This window comes from Gracilinanus agilis, chromosome 3 (genome assembly GCF_016433145.1).
Source record: "Gracilinanus agilis isolate LMUSP501 chromosome 3, AgileGrace, whole genome shotgun sequence".
Classification (NCBI taxonomy): domain Eukaryota; kingdom Metazoa; phylum Chordata; class Mammalia; order Didelphimorphia; family Didelphidae; genus Gracilinanus; species Gracilinanus agilis.
The window spans coordinates 298,680,578-298,699,040 of NC_058132.1; the positions used below are offsets into that span (position 1 = coordinate 298,680,578).

At 37.1% G+C, this 18,463-nt stretch overlaps 1 protein-coding gene across 1 annotated transcript in view; it reads right to left on the reverse strand.

The window, feature by feature from the left end:
• MGAT5 (alpha-1,6-mannosylglycoprotein 6-beta-N-acetylglucosaminyltransferase) overlaps nucleotides 1–18,463 on the reverse strand; it is a 242,317-nt gene that overhangs the window by 90,724 nt on the left and 133,130 nt on the right. The window contains exon 10 of the mRNA XM_044669910.1: nucleotides 14,932–15,065. Coding sequence (XP_044525845.1) covers nucleotides 14,932–15,065 — 134 coding nt within the window. The remainder of the gene's footprint in view (nucleotides 1–14,931; nucleotides 15,066–18,463) is intronic.

The window sequence follows — 18,463 nt, forward strand, 5'->3', positions numbered from 1 at the left end:
ACTAGCGTTGAAAGCTCTAGTTTGCACAACATTTTAAAATAGGTGCAGTCCTCCTGGCCATAGAAATGGATGGGACTGAGACAATATTATATAGCCTGACCACTGGCTAATCAATAAAAAAAATAAACATTTACTAAGCACTTCCCATGTGCTAGACAATGTGTTAAAGCTTGGAATACAAAAAGAGGCAAAAGACAATCCTTGAGGGCGCAGCTGGGTAGCTCAGTGGATTGAGAGCCAGGCCTAGAGACGGGAGGTCCTAGGTTCAAATCCGGCCTCAGACACTTCCCAGCTGTGTGACCCTGGGCAAGTCACTTGACCCCCATTGCCTACCCTTACCACTCTTCCACCTATAAGTCAATACACAGAAGTTAAGGGTTTAAAATGAAAAAAAAAAAAAAAAAAGACAATCCTTGCCTTCAAGAAACTCAAAGTTTAATGGGGGAGAGGACACAAAAACAAACCTATAAAACACAAGTTGCATTCAGAGGAAAGGCACTGGAATTAAGAGAGGTTAGGGAAAGTTCCTTGTAGAAAGTAGGATTTTAGATGGCATTTAACAGATACCAGGATGGATCAATAGTCAGAGCAGAGAGTGAGAGTTCCTGCCATGGGGATAGTCAGAGAAAATGCCCAGAGCTGAAAGATGGAGTGTCTTGTTTGTGGAATAGCCAGGAGGCAAGGATCACTGGATCAAAGAGTATGTGTTGTGGAATAAGGCGTAAGAAGACTGGAACAGCAGAAGGGGGTGGGTCATAAAGGACATTGAATGCCAAAATTAGCATTTTGTATTTGATCCTGGAGATGACAGGAAGTCAGTGGAGTTCAAGGGGGATAGGAAGAGAAGACTATAGACTTCTTGTCCATTCAGATCAGTGGTACTAAAGGGAAGTCTAGTTAAATCTCAGCAAAGAGTGAAGACTAATGTCCCTCCCTCCACCTGTCCACCATAGAAGGCTACAACTTTAGCTTTCTCCCAAGGACAAGACAGGTAGGCTCCACATCATCCCCTCTTCATCACCCAGTTTCCCTAGTCCTGCTGTGCTCATTCCCATGGTCGCCCTCCCAGTTCTCTACTTCATTTGTCGATCTATGAGGTGTGACAGAAAGAGAAGCAAGTAGACAAGCTACACATGAATATGCATCTCATTATCTGAGAATCACAGCTGGTATTTTGCCATCTCTCCAACCTAGCCCAAATACTTAGACCTGATGTATACGCAATAAAAAAAGTCTTGTGTCTTTGTTTCTCTGTTAATTTCCAGTTTTATTTTGTCTCTATGTTCTTCAGATGATTGGATATATTATTATAAATTACCTGGAAGCAGATCATGTTTGTACAGTTTACAAATCAAGAACACAATAGTGTGTAATGACAGGTTCAAACCAGTTAGGCTTTAGGTAGAATTTTATTTCATTTAACTGTGGGACCAATAAAAGAGGGATAACACTTATCTAGAACTGTCTCCCTCTCTCTCTGTTTGTCTGTCTGTCTCTCTTAGAATCAATACTAAGCATTGGTTACAAGGCAGAAGAGAAGAAAGGGCTAAGTAATCGGGGTAAAGTGACTTGCCCAGAGTCACAAAGCTAGGAAATTCCTAAGGTCAAATTTGATTCCAAGACCAATCCACTGAGTCATCTAGCAGCCCTTAGTTTCTCTTATATAATAAACTGTTTTATAAGACATTGTAGGATCCAATACAGAACCTGGCCTATTTTCTTTGGAATTTCTGCCCAGCATCAATAGAGACTTGTGCACTGATTTGTAACTTTGGGATACAGGGCTGTGGAGACAGTCTACTCTAGGGATAAGGAAGGTTCTTTTCCATTTGCAGGCAATAAAGAATGATGCACAATTGTAAAGAACTTCAGAAATCAGAGTAATATGAGGAAGGATAGCCAACTTTAAGATTATAAACTCAGTAGGACCACTGTATTTTCCTCAAGTTTTGGCATCTTTTGAAGTAAGACCAGGTTATTCATAGGGAAAGGTCAATTTTTTTTGTCTTCCCCAAACACAGATTAATTCTCTTCTGGTGCAGAGGGAGCATGGGTGGTATATTTCAGAGCTTATTAAATTAAATTCAGCAAATATATACTAAATATAAAATTTGTGCAAATTGTTAACTTGACATAATGGGTAGACAGTCAGCCTATGAGTTGGGAATATCCGAGTTCAAATCCAACTTTTGAAACATATTGGCTATGTGATTCTAGGCAAGATTCTTAAAACTTTCAATTGTCTTAGGGAACTCTTTCCTAGAAGTTGCAGAGAAGGTCTGAACCTGATTTGGCAGGTGGTTTCTTCATTAGGAGCTTCCCATACTAAGGAATTAATAATAATAACTAGTTTTTATATTGCATTTTAAAGTCCATCAAGCATTTTATGTATATGTAGCTAGGTGGCATAGTGGATAGAGCACTGGACTTGGAATCAGGAAGTTTTGTCTTTCTGAGTTCAAGTCAGGACCTCACACACTAGCTGTGTGACCCTGGACAAGTTACTTCACCCTATTTACCTCAGTTTCTTCATATGTAAAATGAGTTGGAAAAGGAAATGGCAAACTATTTCAGTATCTTTGCCAGGGAAACCCCAAATGGGTTCATGAAGAGTCGTACACAACTGAAAAACTATTGAACAACAATTATGTATTTCTATCATTTGAGCCTCACACAAATCTTTACGACAGATTGCTATTATTTTCTCTATTTTCCACATGAGAAAATTAAGGTTGCAAGAGAAGGTATGTGACTTACCCAAGGTCACACAGCTGGTCAGCATCTAACAAATGACTTCCCAATTCCTAGTTTAGTCCACTGTCACTAAGCTGCCTCAAAGTCACAGCTTTGGTTAAAAACAAAAACAAACAAAAAACCCAACAGACATGCAAGGTACTGTGTAACACTCAAAGATCAAACTAAATGGTTCCTGCTGTGCTCTCTAAATGTTTACATTCTGGAGTGGAAGTTGGATATAATTTATCTACAAGTAAATATATAGCACATACAAATCAAGTTCAAAGGTGGAAAGGCATTAATGGGGGTGAGGTGAAGTAGAGAGCCAAGAAAGACCTGTGGGCAGCAGGTCCTGTGCTCTGAAGGACATTAAAGAGTTAAACCTAGAAATTGGAGTGCACATTCACAAAAACGGGGAGTCCCTTATAAAAGGCAGAAGATCGAAATGCCATGTCTGAGAATGTAAGAAGGCCAAATCTGAGTAAAATGGAAAGTGTATGGAATAATGGGAAAAAGGAATGGAAAGGTAGGTGAGAGCCAGACTTTGGAGGGCTTGAAATGTCAGCATCAAAGTATGATGCATATGTGTGTATAGAGCATTTATAGAACTTTTTAAGAATAAATGCTAAATATTCTATCTACACATTACTAAAGCTATATCTAATATTTTCTAATTCCATTTTTGAACAGTTACAACTATTCTTCTCAGACTAAAAATGTGGAAAGTGTGCATTCCGGCATCCATCAAAGCTTGGCATAAGCAGGATATACTCACACTCCATATTCTTTACCTAAAACTCTTTATCAATAAGTTTTGCCTTCCAGCAACTAAGTCAAAGGTTAGGAGACATTGTTGTACAGTGATAAAGCAGGTTCCAACAAAGGCAAGTCCTCTGCTTTCCAGACTTCTGTAAAAAAATTTTTAGTCCCCAAATGTTTGAGGAATTATTTGTCTTGGGAGGTCATCAAACATGTAAAGCATTATGGTAAACACTAAAAAGAAATGCTTTGTATGTACTTTAAATTTACTTATGTATAGGTTATATCCCTCCCAGGACTTCCTCCCCATCCCCAGCATGGAATGTTTGGATTATGCCTTTGCACTATAGATGTACAAACATTTGTACAATCATTATATAACTATAAGGATATAGTTATATAATATTACATAACACACCCATATATAGGTGTGTTTCTGTATATATCTACTAGGGAAAACAAGTGGCCACCCCTCCATTTTTTTGCTGTTTGTTCCCTTTAATGAGGAAGGGAGGCAGGGAAATGTAAGAAGCATTTATATAGTGTCTACTAAATGTCAGACAATGTGGTAAATACTTTTATACATATTCACACATTTGATCCTCATAAACAACTCCATGAGGTAGGTGCTATTATTATCCAATTTTTTTTCCTTTTTTTTTTAACCCTTACCTTCCGTCTTGGAATCAATACTGTGTATTGGCTCCAAGGCAGAAGAGTGGTAAGGGTAGGCAATGGGGGTCAAGTGACTTGCCCAGGGTCACACAACTGGGAAGTGGCTGAGGTCAGGCTTGAACCTAGGACCTCCCATCTCTAGGCCTGGCTCTCAATCCACTGAGCTACCCAGCTGCCCCCCTATTATCCAATTTTTAAGAGAGGAAATTGAGGCAAACTGATTTGCCCAGTCACATAGCTAGTAAGTATCTAAGGCTGGATTTGAACTTAGGTCTTCCTGATTCCAGGTCTAATGCTCTATTCACCTGGCTGCCTAATAGATTAATGTGATTTATTAATAGATTTATGAGAGGCAGCTTAGTGTGGTGGTTAATGAGTTGATTTTCAGGTAAGGAGGTCTTGGATTCAAGTCCCAACTCTCAGTACTCCCAGGCAACTTCCTAAGACTATCTGCTTTGATAGAGAGAATGCCTCATTGAGAGTATCTTAAAATAATGAAATTACAACTGTGGCAAAAATGAATAAAAAAAAACAAACAAACTCAAAAATCAGATTTATACTTTGCATTCACATGACTGATTTTTAGCATGATCTTGTTCACTTTGGCCTATCTCTAAGGGAAAGCTGAAATAATTTACCTTCTCTTCCCATTGCTTCTATCACTATTATTTCACTGTAGAGGCTTAACTCTTAAGCAAAGGTAGATGTGATTAAATGTGTGAGCTCCTAGATCTTGCAATCTTGAAGGACACAAATAATATGGTATTTTCCCATTATCAAGTTGTAGCTCTTTAGTTTTCATTTTGTTTTTCCAAACTAAAAATACAGTGTAATTATGTGCCTCTTTGAAGCAAGCCTTCTTTGAACTAAGGAAATTGGGAGATAGATGTCCTCTCTCTCCTTCATGGAAAATGCTAGCCCCTCATCTTCAGGACTTCCATATTCTCAAGCAGCATAAGGCAGAATACATTTTTAGCAATGCTGTAGTCATTTCAAGAAATTAGTGTGGGAATTTTCAGTGTACACACAATTTCTACCACAAACACAAGATTTTTATACTAAGAACACCCCTCAAGTACCTATTTGTTGCTTGGAGTCATTGAGAGCCATTAAATCTTTTCATGCTGTGGACAGTGCTTTCAGAATAACTTAGACTGTGCTTGGCACTTCTGTCCAAAACAAATTTTCCCTGTAGGCTGCATTTCCAATAATTTTCTACTCAGTTTGCTTAAGGAAAAAAAAACTCATAAACAAACTGATATCTCAGTTGTTCTTCTAACCCAGCGTCTAATCCCATTCAGAAGTCAAGCCTCTCCAATAGCTTCAAATTAAGAGAAATTTAAAGTTGTCTCCAACCTTAAAAAAAATCTCAATACCTTTTCTCCCTTTTCTCTTAAAGTGTTATCTATCCATCCTTTAGGGTCTTCCAAATCACCTCAGATATCACTGCTCTAGCTTCTTCCATTACTACAGAGCACTTCAGCACATGAGACCTCTTTGGTCAACCACCCCAATATAAATGTGATGGTTTGGGTTCCGCTTTCTCTACGAATGAACTTTTTTTCTTCCCTTCTTTTTCCTTTTCTTTTTTTAACTTCTCCTCAATCCTTCATTGCTCTCTATGGCCTTCATTCTCTGACAGCTGCTGTTCTTCTCTTCCTCTCAGAAAACAACTTCTTTTCCCACCCCTAACCACCATCGTTCCCATCTCTGTTGCCAAACTGTTAGGTTTGGAGTCATAGTAAAGAGTCTGGAGACAAATTACAACCACAACAGCTGTGTTTACTAAGAGCTACAAATGAACTCATCTCAGTGCTATTAGAATTGCACGAGCAGGCAGCCATTTGGAACCTACCAGCATTGCTCCACCCTCAGGATGTACATTGGCTGGCTGGGCCTTCCACTCTTCCAAGCAAGTGATTGGCTTTGGGAGCACATTCCTTCTCTCTGCCCAACCCCAGACAGCTCTTTGGGCCCTCCGTGTTTACAACAGAAGAAGAACTTGCCTTCAACACTGAGGTATTCTTTCTTCTCACAGTTGTGCTAATTGCCACTTGGCTTTTGAATGGTCCAGCTGAGACAGAGTTGCATGTAGTGGGGTAGATATTACTTGAATTCCCTCTAAAAATATTATCCCCTTTGGTATATCCCATATGATTAAACTCCAACATTAGAGATTTATTCTTGGGATGAGTTTATTCCTATAAAATTCAAAGACCCCTGAGAAGGGGAGCACATTAAGAAAGTGATGGTCCATTCTCATGTCAGGGCAAATTAGTAGCATCAAGTCAGTTTCCTCTTCCTCCTGAGATTTTGATTTTGAGAGGATGATCTTCTGCTTATTGACTCAATTAACTAATCTTTCTCTAGTCCCTCAAATAGGAGGAAGTTTATTAACCCTATCCTCCTGCCCTGTGCCTGAATTTCTTCCTAATTTTGCTCCTAGCATCTAGAACCCTCCAAAAATGGGATTTTGTTTTGGTCCACGAAGTTGTATCTTGCCTTTAAGTTCCATTTCCCATTTCTAGGTAACTACAGCTTGCCATCAAGCTTTTTTGATAACATGTGCCACCCATCTGCTGGACTTACCTAATACTGACTGTTCATCAATTTAAACTTCTCCCTGTTGTTTATGACAGAGGCTATCCCTGTGATTTCTCAGTCTATTAATTACTTCAGTGTGGCTCACCCTGCCATCATATGAACTGTGGTTCAAACAGTTTGGAGATGAGAAAAAGAGGATAACACTAGAGAAGAAAGGCATGTCTGGGTAGGGACCAGAGTATGTTCATGAATGAAAGACAATGCAAGAGGTATACAGATGATAAGAAGGCACTGTAAAAGAGAAGAATGAAGCAAAGAAAAACATTGCCTACTTTACAATTTGGCTTAGGAATGGCTTTTGTCTTATTTTCCTAAGTATTTGTTCTTTTTTTATTTAATTTTTATTTCCAATGAAAGAATACCATTTTTTTTCTTGTTGCAACCTCTCATCCCTTCAGTGGAAAAAAAGAGACAAAATACTTGCAATAAATATTCATAGTCAAGCAAAATAAAATTCCCATGTTGGCCATGCCCCAAAACTATATGACTCATTTTACATTACAAGTCTGCCATCTCTTTCTCCAAAGGTGGGAATCATGATTTAACATTAATTCTCTTCAGGCTGGGTGGGTATTGGGTCAATAAAACTTAAAACTTCCAAGATTATTTATATTTACATGTTTTTATTTTTTAAATTATTCTCCTGGTTCTGCTCATTTGACTTTTTATCAATTCATATAGGACTTCTCAGATTTCTCTATATTTTCTTTTTTATTATTCCACAATAATATTCTATTCACATCAGGGATTTTAAACTTGAGTTTATGAAGTTTTTTTATATTATGAAAACTTTATTTAATATAATTGGTATCTTTTGTAATGCTATGTATTTTTATTTTATGCATTCAAAAAATATTCTTTTAAAGATCCATAGTCTTTATCTGGAATGCCCAAAGGGTCCATGACAAAAAAAAAGAACCTTTGCATTACATTCAAGTAATGGAATTTACTCATCCATTCCTTAGTTGATGGTCACCCCTTTATAGTTTCTAGTACTTTTGACTCCAAAAAAGGTCCCAGTATAAATATTTTTGTATATATTGTTGTCATTTTCTCTTATATGTATTCTTCAGTATCTTTTATATTTGTGTGGACATCTGGAAGAGAAGAAAGGATATGGAAAATATCTAATGTCTGAGCCTATCGTTTAGATTGGTGGACATAAGATACAATTAATTCAGAGATCAAGTTTATTCTAGAGCAAGTAAACAGCTGTCTTAGAAGGCTAAATGGATTCATCTGCTTAAGGGAAGGGGCCTGGAGTCTCTGAATTTTTAATTAGCACAGGCTTTATCTGAAATTGAAATAGAGGTTTGATTTAAGGGATGCCAAATGGTTTCCCTGACCCAAAATTTCTGCCTCACCTGCTTGGCACACCATGCCTATGGCTCCCAGACGAAAAGAGTCATTAAAGTTTTACATTTCTATGAATATCCTAACAAAAATGCAAATAACCCTGGGGGAAAAGTATCATAAAAACCCACTGAGCCCAAATTCATTTGATTACATTACTAGCTATTACCTTAGAAAGTAGAGAACAGGCACTTCTACAGGAAAGGACATGGAATGGGTAAATTAGTGACAGGGCTCTGAAAGACAATATGATAATCTGTATGAGAATAGATTGAAATAGGGGTACACTGTGGCTCCATGCAGTAGGGTTAGGGATAAGGACTAAAGGGAATCACAAACCTAGAGGAAAAGGAGGCAAAACTGATAAGCACTAAACTCCTAAGCTTTTTTTTTTTTTTTTTTTTTTTTTTTGGTCTACTATCAGTGGGTCTAAAATGTGGACCTTTAGCTTTCCAAACTAGGCTGTACTCCTGAGACTTTTTTTATTATGCCCAAATAATGCCTGCATTTTGAAAGATCATTTCACACCAAGAACTCATGCCTCAGAATTATCTTCTGTTCCTTAAGTCCTTTGCTCATATTGGATGGCTTCTCCTGATATCCAGGCTAGTAGGAAGCAATCCCTTCATTTGCCACCAGGCTGCACCCCCCCTCAGAATTTCTTCTTCATGTCCCACTCACTAGATACCTTCTTTTTCTCCTACTTCAGTTTCCTCTTTTTGTGTTGTTTTTGCCCAATAGAATATCAGCTCCTTAAGGTCCGAGATTGCCTTTCTTTTTGCTTGTATTTGTATTTCCAGGGCATTAGCACAGGGTAAGTGTTTTACAAATGCTTGCTGACTAACAAAACAATGATCTGTAATCCATGAAAGTTTTGCTTGCTAGTGTCTTTAACTTGAGTATTTTTCTTTTTAAACCCTTACCTCCTGTTTTAGTACCATTTCTAAGACAGAAGAATGGCAAGGGCTAGGCAACTGGGGTTAAGTGACTTGCCCAGGGTCACCCAACTAGGAAGCATCTGAGGCCAGATTTGAATCCAACTCCTCTTGACTTCAGGACTGGCATTCTATCCACTGTATTAACTAGTTGCTCTTCTTGCTAGCTATTTTTATAGAACTTCAACAGCTGTTAGGCAAGATATTTGAGAACTTCCCCAAACTGACATGTGGAAAACCAAAGAATAGAATGCTACAAGAGGACAGTCACAAATCAAGCATGAAAATGGAGAACCACTTTGAGAACTCTCATTTCTTTAACCTTTTAAGAATTAAGAGAACATTTCTCACTCATACTGAGGGAGCTGGAGAGAACTGGATTATAAAAACTGAAGAATTCATGCATGTCCTTGATATAGCGCTTCCTTACTTTTGACATTATAGAAGGCTGTTCCAGAGGGAATCTGTTCCTGTTCCTTTCAAAGATCAAAAACAAAATGAAAACACTTAAGCTTAAAAATACCTCTGACCACTAGATTTTATTGCAGTAGTATGAATTCTTATTGGAGGAGAGAAAAAAAAGATTGGGATTCATTATCCTAAAAAGCAAATTAGCCAAATGCAAATCCCTTTATAGGTTCAAACTTATGCATATTTTATACTATCCAAAAGAAACAAGTCCATTACAAGCTGAAAACAGTTACAGAGATGTTGGGGCACACTTGCTGTTTCAAATAATGGCAACTCCTTGTATAAATTTCAAAGGTGATAAGGATTTGACTGATGATAGGCTCTGAAGTTGAATGTTAATTCTGAGAAGTTAGAACCTTCATTATGTATCAGCAGGGCACTGATAAAGTCATATGCTTATTACAAGTTTTTTCAGTGAAGAAGCTAAGAAACTGAGGCACTTTTCTTTTAACCTCTCTCACATTGTCACTTTTGTCTTCACTGTGAGTGAGGACCTAATGATTCATCAAAACCCCTCCAAAAAAGTGATGGTTCTGCAGATATGAAATGAGATTTTTTTTTAATTTTGCACAAGCCTTCTGCAGATTTCCACTTATAACTAGCCATAATATAAGAAATGTATTTTCCCACAAAGCATAGGGAGTTGCTTTTGAAGCATGAAAGGAGATAACACTAGGTCTCCTTGGGCAGACAAGTTGCCTATGGGAAAAAGTTAAGTAGAAGAATTATAGAATCTTAAGAGTTGGAGTAAAATTGATTTATCTAGAAGTTCATCTTTCTAAACTATCTGGAACACTACTAAGAACTAAGAAGACAAAAAGGGTCTATGGGTAGCAAGAATAGAAGTCAGAAAGTCTATGCCCTAGAACTTTGGGACTTCATTCATAGACAGATTCTATTGGGTTTTTACACCAAACCCATTTATTCTTACTTTACATATAGTTATCAAACTCTTGGTTATTTATTTGCTTAGAACAAAGATGATTAGAAATAGCAAATTTGAAAAGGGAGTTAGAAGTTCTGCCACAGGAACATCGACAACAACCAATAATAACTTTGCAATGAGAAAGAAGACAGAAAAACTATAAAAACAAAATCTGATACAAAAAATGAAAAGGCATTGCAGTCTGAGATGTAAAAGATAATTAATTAAGCAACTTCAGTTTATATTCACTGTTTTATGCTTCTATACAGCTATATATTCTCTGCATGTAACCTATTAAACAGCATTTTAGTGATGTTATAAGGAGTAATCTTGATTATTAATTGATTTGATAATTGTGTGTGAGAATCAGTAATCAATAATCATATTGTGAGTAAAAAAACAAGTTAAAATCCCCTGAAGTGCCTTGCAAAAATCCTTTGCCAAAAGGAATTGGCACATGTCTTTAGCATTTTGGAATATATCCAGACTTCTTAAGACAGTGGTATCTCTTCTGACTCTAAAACTATGGAATAACTGGCTGTTACTATATTGTGATAGGGGGGCTACATGATTCCTCACTTCATAAAAAGATAAGGAAAAATTTGATGTAGAAGAAAGAAGATTTCCAAAAGGGGAAACTTTGATTTTCTACTTCTGAAGAAGCATTCAGCTGACCATTCTCCTTTTTGGGGGAAGTTTTGTCTAATCTGACTCTTTAGCATAAGGAATATAAGCAAATTAGCAAATGGGGTGGGATCCAAGACCAGCACTGGGCCTGTCTTTAACTGTGATGCTGTGATTAATTGAACAATAAAAGTCAGTTTTCGGCTCAGGATATTGTTTTCCTGGTATTTTCTTTTATTTAACAGAGACCATATATTGCACAGGCAAATAGTTGTGATACCTCAAAAGAACATAAGGATGTCAGTTTATAATAGCAAAATTCAATTGATTATCTTCAAAATGATATATGAATATTAAAAAATATTTTATATGCTCTGTTTAAGAAGGCAGGGAATGTATGTAATATAAGAGGAAGCATTGCAAAGAAGGGGAAACATTAGGCAGAGGATCAAGACCAAATGAATACTAGCTCCAGGATTGCCACTAAATAGCCACGTGGACTTAGCCAGCTTGGGACCCAAGTCTCTATATATGTAAAATGAGAAGTTGTGTTAGATTATCTTTCAGGTCTTTTTCAGTGATATCATTTTAGTCTACTCTATTTCAGAAATACTTCCACCAAAAAGCAATCAAGAGTCATTGAATGAACATTTACTAAACATGAACTATTTGTATGAAATGGTATGATGATAAAGTTTTGGAACTTAAAGGCAACATTCTGTTATATGGAAAACTCAGTCATATGGAAAACTTTATCTCATCCCCTCCTCCCAAACCTAGATAAACAGATTGATATTACACTTCAAATTCTTTCTTGCAGAGAGCTATTTTCATGGTTACCCGCTTTGGAAGCTACATTGAACTGTCAGGTTGTCTGACTGGGCATTGATGCATAAGAATGAAGGGAGCCTTAGTGAATTATACTGATGGGGTAGGTTAGAAGTAATGATGGGTTCCTTGGTTCCCAGAAGAGATATACCTCCCACTTGTGTGGGTAGCATTTCTCCTAAAGGCCATAAGCATAAACCCAAATCAAAACAATTCATCTGGTTTAATTCTCTACCTTCAGGTAATTCATTATTTAAACAATTTGGAGGAAAGGGTTGGCATTTATTTTCCTAAAAATCATTTGGGGGTGTGGGGGATGGAGATGGGTGGAGTAGAGAGATAGAGAAAGGGAGAATACTTCACAACGTTCCAGGGTAACTCACACTAATGGCAACAACACAAATTTGTGGTCTGAATAATACTCGTCTTAAAAGAAACATCTGTTTCTTGTACTTGGTTTTCTGGATGCTTTTAGATGGGAACATTTTGGAAAAAGAAACCAAACTCCTACACACTGTGTTGTGCTCAAAATTTCAAGAATATGTCCTATATTTATGCTAAATTTCAAAATGTGCTACATCTGTTTGGGCCTTTCCCAGCATACAAAGCTAGAATGATGTAATAAATCCAGAACCACATCCCAAACTTCTGCTGTTGAAGCAAATCAAGCTGAGTTAGACATTGTATTAGTCTGCTTTTTCTCATGCTTGAGGAATAAACAATTCTTGTAAAAAGGCAGAAAATTTTCACACCTCGGCATTTTTTAGATTGTTCTCAAATATTTATGCCAAGGAGATAAAACCTTAGGGGTCTTGCTTGGCACTTATGGCATTTCCTTCTATCTAGTCTTTAAAAATTCTTAAAGATGTTTGAACTAAGAGTTCCATCTTTGAAACTAAGAAGGTTGTCAGTCATCTGGCAGAAAGTAGGAATCCAGTCTAGAGACATGAGCAATATATTTCAAGGTCAAGCCAGTATAAGCAGACTTTTCCCCATCCCTACCTGAGAGTAGAGAGAGGTGGGAAGTGTGACTAAATTCAACACACAGCTCTCTCATTTCACCTCCTGAGCTTAAGTCTCCCACAAAAATATCATCCTCTTGTCCATGACCTCATTTCACAACCTAGCTGAGAATGAGAACAAAAAACGTTTCCTTTCTGATTACAGTCCCAGCTAAAAAATGCTTTAGTAACAGGGCACATTTTAGTTATCTGAGGATAAAGAAACATAATTTTATAGGAATCTTGTAAAATAACCCTTTACAGTCCAGATAGTTTGTTGTCTCTCCCCGCCCCCCCTCTGTGTGCTCACTAAAGAGATATGGGTGAAATTATCACCTTGTAAAAAGAAAGGAAGTCTTTCTTTTAAAGAAGGGTGTGTTATAGACCATCTACTTCCTCTCTCCCAATTCTGGCAATCCACTAAAGCCTATATAGTCACTTTTAGAAAAAACACCACCACCATCATGTTTGTTCAATAAAATAAAATGCAAAAGATTGCACAGGAATCTAATGACATAGAAAAATGTATTTAATTTTCCCCCCAATCAAAGTCAAGGACCCCCCCGAAATATATTCATGTACTGCAGGTTAAATTTAAATGTATCTTTTTGCCACAATGGCTCAAAAGATAAGGTGTTCCAGGTATTAGGAAACTTGGAAAATATAGGTTGTTTATGACAAGGGCAGCTTCTCTGTGTTAGGTGAATTAACTTCCCTTTCACATTTTAGTTTAACTCAGTTACTCCCCTCTTCATTATATCTCAACATCTTAGAAAGAAATTAATATTACAGATAAAATATCACATGAAATTCTTAATAGTTTTAAAAGCATTTGTCCGGTTAAAGCTAAAATATTTCCTAGTTCAAAGAATCTTATTCATCATTCTAGGAATATATCTTATGAGGTAAATATGTATAGGTAGGCATTTTTAAACCCACAAGTCAATTCTGTTCTCTAAAACATTTCACTATAATATCTGCTTGTGTGTATTGAGGAGGAGTTTCTTATATAAAATGTTTTTTTGGTTGGCTGTCAATGTAGCCCATTCAATCTGGTGTTTCTCCTGCTTTAATCATTAATATATTCTAGTGCTGAAGTACTAAACACCATTTTAAGAGTGGGAAAAGAAAGACTGTACTGCAACAACTTTTAACAAAATGCATGCAGTCACAAATTTTCCTGTGACTGATGATTCTAATTTGAAATCTATCCCTTGCTGACCTGAGTAAGCTGAGGGGCATTTAGCCCTGGCAGGCCTTCTATTCACTCTTGCACTGGTGGTGACTGAATTAAAGGACAGGGAGGTCAGCTTTTGACTCAATTGAAGGTAGTCTCAGGCCTTTAGAAAGAAACCCCATAGAAGGCAGAAGCAACAACTTCTGGGAAAAGGTACTTATTGTCCAACTTCTTAAAATTGCACTTAAAAAAAAAAAAAAGAAAGAAAGACTGGGTTCTCTTTTCTCCCAAATTGGAAATGCAGAGACTCACTCATAGGCACCATTCTACTACAGATCAACATGGAGGCTTTGACCTGCTCTGCTTCCAACTTGGGCTGGTTTGCTTCTCCTCCTCAGTCAACCTGTTGGCCCCCTATTCATTCCTGAGGATTCAACAGTCATGCTAAACTAAATAAAGACACGCAATTGGCACAATCCACAGCAGCTCAGAACTCCTGAGCTCAAGAGATCTGCCAGCTTCAGCCTCCCTGGGTAGTTGGCATTAGGGGAGTGCACCACCACACCTGGCTCATTATTTTTGACAAGTTATCTCAAGAAGTTACAATAGCATTACTTCTAAAATGTAAAAGGAATGAAGAATTTACTCCACGTAAAAATAAATAGATCAGGGGTTACTTTTATTTGATACCTAATATTCAGCTTTGAAGTGTCTTAATATTTATTTCTAAGGAAATCACATTAAGTCCTGGGAATTTAATTTAATTTAACCCGGACCAACATTTAATTATATTACAGAACAAACACTTTTTAAAAATTATATATTTTAAAAGATCAGACTCACCTTCCAGAAGCTATCAACTTTGCCATACACAAGGGATTGATTTTGCCTTTTAATTTCATTAATGTGTTTGATATCACTTGAATTCAGGTGCTGTTCTACTACAAATCCCAAAAAGCTGTTGTCTGGAGTGTGAGCTATTTAAAAAAGAAAGGAAAAGAGGTTTAAACTTTTATAAGTAAGATGATAGAAAACACATGCACAGCTAAATGTTTATATATATATATATATCCTAATTTTATGCAATCACATAAGAATGAAGGGTTTCTTTTGCCTGGAGTATTACTCTCTTCCAACCCTGACTCCTTTCCTCTGTCTCGCATTTATCCCTGGCAGGTTTTTTGAACATGAATGGTTTTCTTATTGGGTACTAAGTTGGGCCAAATCCCCTCATCCTCTGAGCACACAGGAGAAATGCATTAGTCTGAAAATCATTAAGATATATTTCTTATTGGCTCCTCAGTAGGAGGCCTATGTCTACAGACAAATGACAAAAACAAGAATTTTCTATCTGCCTAACTGCCAACAAGTGAGGAGGACAAGGTGATAGGTAAATCACCCCAAAATATCTACCATTTAAGAAGGAGAAAAAAAGTACTGGGAACACCAATATTTGTTTATGTTTATATATATGCACATATGTGTGTGTACATATATATATATGTGTGTGTGTGTGTGTGTACACACACACACACACACATACACACACACACATATATCTCAGGTATCTTCTCCCTCCCTCTCCCTTTATCAAGACTTTCCTCAGAATACAATATTTTTCTCTTTGACTTTTGGCTGAATAATTCATTAAGAAAATTACTATTTATACCCTACACCCATGATCAATAACAGATGTGAATAAGAATAAAGGGGAAATTCTGCTGATTAAGCAAGGATCCTAAAAATTCTTTCACTTAAACACCTATCCATCCCAAGGGTCTCTCAAAGGTCGTCTCTTATTGACATTCATATGGAATATATTTTACTTACAGCCATGTGGAGCCAGGACTTGGAGAAACCAGAACTAAAGCTTACAATTTGCTAGCTCCAAACCTACTGTGCTTTCTACTATATGCTGAACTGCTTCTCTCTTGCTGGGCTATGAATAATTTAGATCAAATTCTTCCTGGTAAATGAAGCATATTCATTTAACACAACACACTTGGGGGTTAATCACATTCATTCCCACAATGATCACTATTTTGGTCTATGGATAAGAGAAGAAAAGAAATCATTCCATAGACTTTCTCTGCAAAGATGCCTTCAAAAAACATGGCTTTATACTCTTTTCAAAAACATCAGGAGCATGCCCCACTGACTGGAACACTGGACTACGGCATTCTAGGGACCTGAACCTGATTCTCAAATTAATCACCCAAAGATGAATGACTTAATGCTGGCAAAATGCTGTGAAGAACTCAGATGAAAGAGATAGATACATAAATAAAAAGTATTATCATCATCTGGTCTCCAGGGCTTTTGCCTAATGGGGGTGACAGAATGGGGAGATAATAGGGTTGTGACTGGGGAGTTTTCAGTCTGGCCAATCTGTTATTTCATTTCTGAGATTTTGAACAAGTGCCCAGAGGCAATTGCAAAGCCTGTAGCCTACTGAACAGTACATGACAGAATAAATTCCACAAGCAAAAAGAAAAGAAGCAAGGACTACTGGTTTTTTTCCCCCCTCTCTCAGGGGCTTGGGGTTGCACAGTGTGATACAAAGGGATATGAGGAGAGAGAGAAAGATGGAGAGGAAAACAATCTCTAAATACATTTTATTTTTTTCTCGAAAGGTAGCTTAAGAATCAAAAAAGACTTAACCCGCGTCTTCATTACATGGAATGCTTTAAAAAAAAGGAAATAAACTGGCAGGTATTTCATTCAAAATACAGCTGATGGATGACAGGTATTTGTTGTATTATTACTGTAATTTACTACTAAACCAACTTTGACATGGCACAAAAGATAAATTACCAAATCACATATACATTCTCTCCTACATGTAAGTTTTCATTTGAATCATCCATCTTAAACCCTCTCTGGTCTTAGTATAATATCCTGTGAATAAACAGCCTCCGAAGTAAGGTTCAAACACCTCTGATCAAAATCAAGAAGAAAAATGTGTACACGTGTTTGTAATTTTTAGTGTTCAATCTTTACTGCATGATATTAACAAATTTTGACACTACTTTAAAAAAAAAAGTCCATTTTGTTCAACAGATTCTGAAAAAATCTGCCATATCACCTTAAGTCTTAGACAAATAATTTCTCACCTTGTTTTCTTACTACTGGTGATTCTAAGCTATACTAAAAAGTTGCAAGAAGAAAAGGTGGTGATCAGTGTAATGCCAGGGAGGTTGGTCAAGAACAAGAGATATCATTCTTTTTTTTTTTTAAACCCTTAATTTATGTCCCAGGAACAATTCTAGGAAAAAAGAGTAAAGACTAGGCAAAAGGGTTAAGTGCTTGCCGAAGGTCACACAGTTAAGAAGTATCTGAAGTCACATTTGAACATAGGTCCTTCTTGCTATTATAGGGGTGCAAATTGGTGAACCCGTGGGTTTGGGAAGGAAACCATTCTCAAGAATGAGAGGACTCCAAAAACTTAGCTTAAAAGTAAAAAAGAAAGACTTATTAGTAAGACAGGATTAATGGCCAGTAAGACAGCATGAGTGGAGCAGCCATGGGAGGCTCTCCCCGAATCCCTCAATCTTGGGGATTATATACTTTTTACAATTGTGGGGACGTGATGCTGTGTCATGATGAGCATGTGATTCTAGAGTGGTAAACACTCAGGTATTGGGGCGGGGGGGGCAGATGGACATCTGAGATATACAACTTGATGTCATCGAGGAGGTGTATTTCTTTATCTATCTCAACTTAAAGGAATTCCAAGGACGATGGTCTTTGCCTCCAGAGTCACAAGGGCAGGAAGGGGGAAGGGAATTCCCCTGTTCACAGCCTGTCTGAGTTAAGGGGTATAGGGTCCCTGCCATCTCTGTACAATGCCCATGTCATTGCCTCTAGATCTGGTTCTCTACGCACCGAGCTACCTAGCTGTCTCAAAATACATCATTTTTAACTGCTATAATCAGAGACACTCAACTGGATTTAGGGCCTCAATTGGACAAAGACACTTAAAATCATTCCAGTAAATTCAAACTTCAGGTTGCATGCCCTCTTTAATCCTTAGCTTAGATAAAAAATGAGGAATGGGGAAGAGGAACAGTGATATTCCAAAAGATGCATGTATTTAAAATTTAAGTCAAATCTTAAAAAAAAAAAAAAAAAAAAAAAAAAGATCCAGAAGAGTCCTCAGTACATATGCATACTACTAGGTCCCTAGGGGAAGGATACACTCATATGTAATTTTGAAAGGCTTTATTAAAATCCTTGTGGGTACTGACATTCTCTGGTCCCAGAAATTTTAATGGCTAATAAATTTACACAGAATGAAACAATGTGATGCACTGGGTATAAATACACATGAATCTGCATTACAGATTTATTTGGAATCCTCTAATTTAGAATTTAT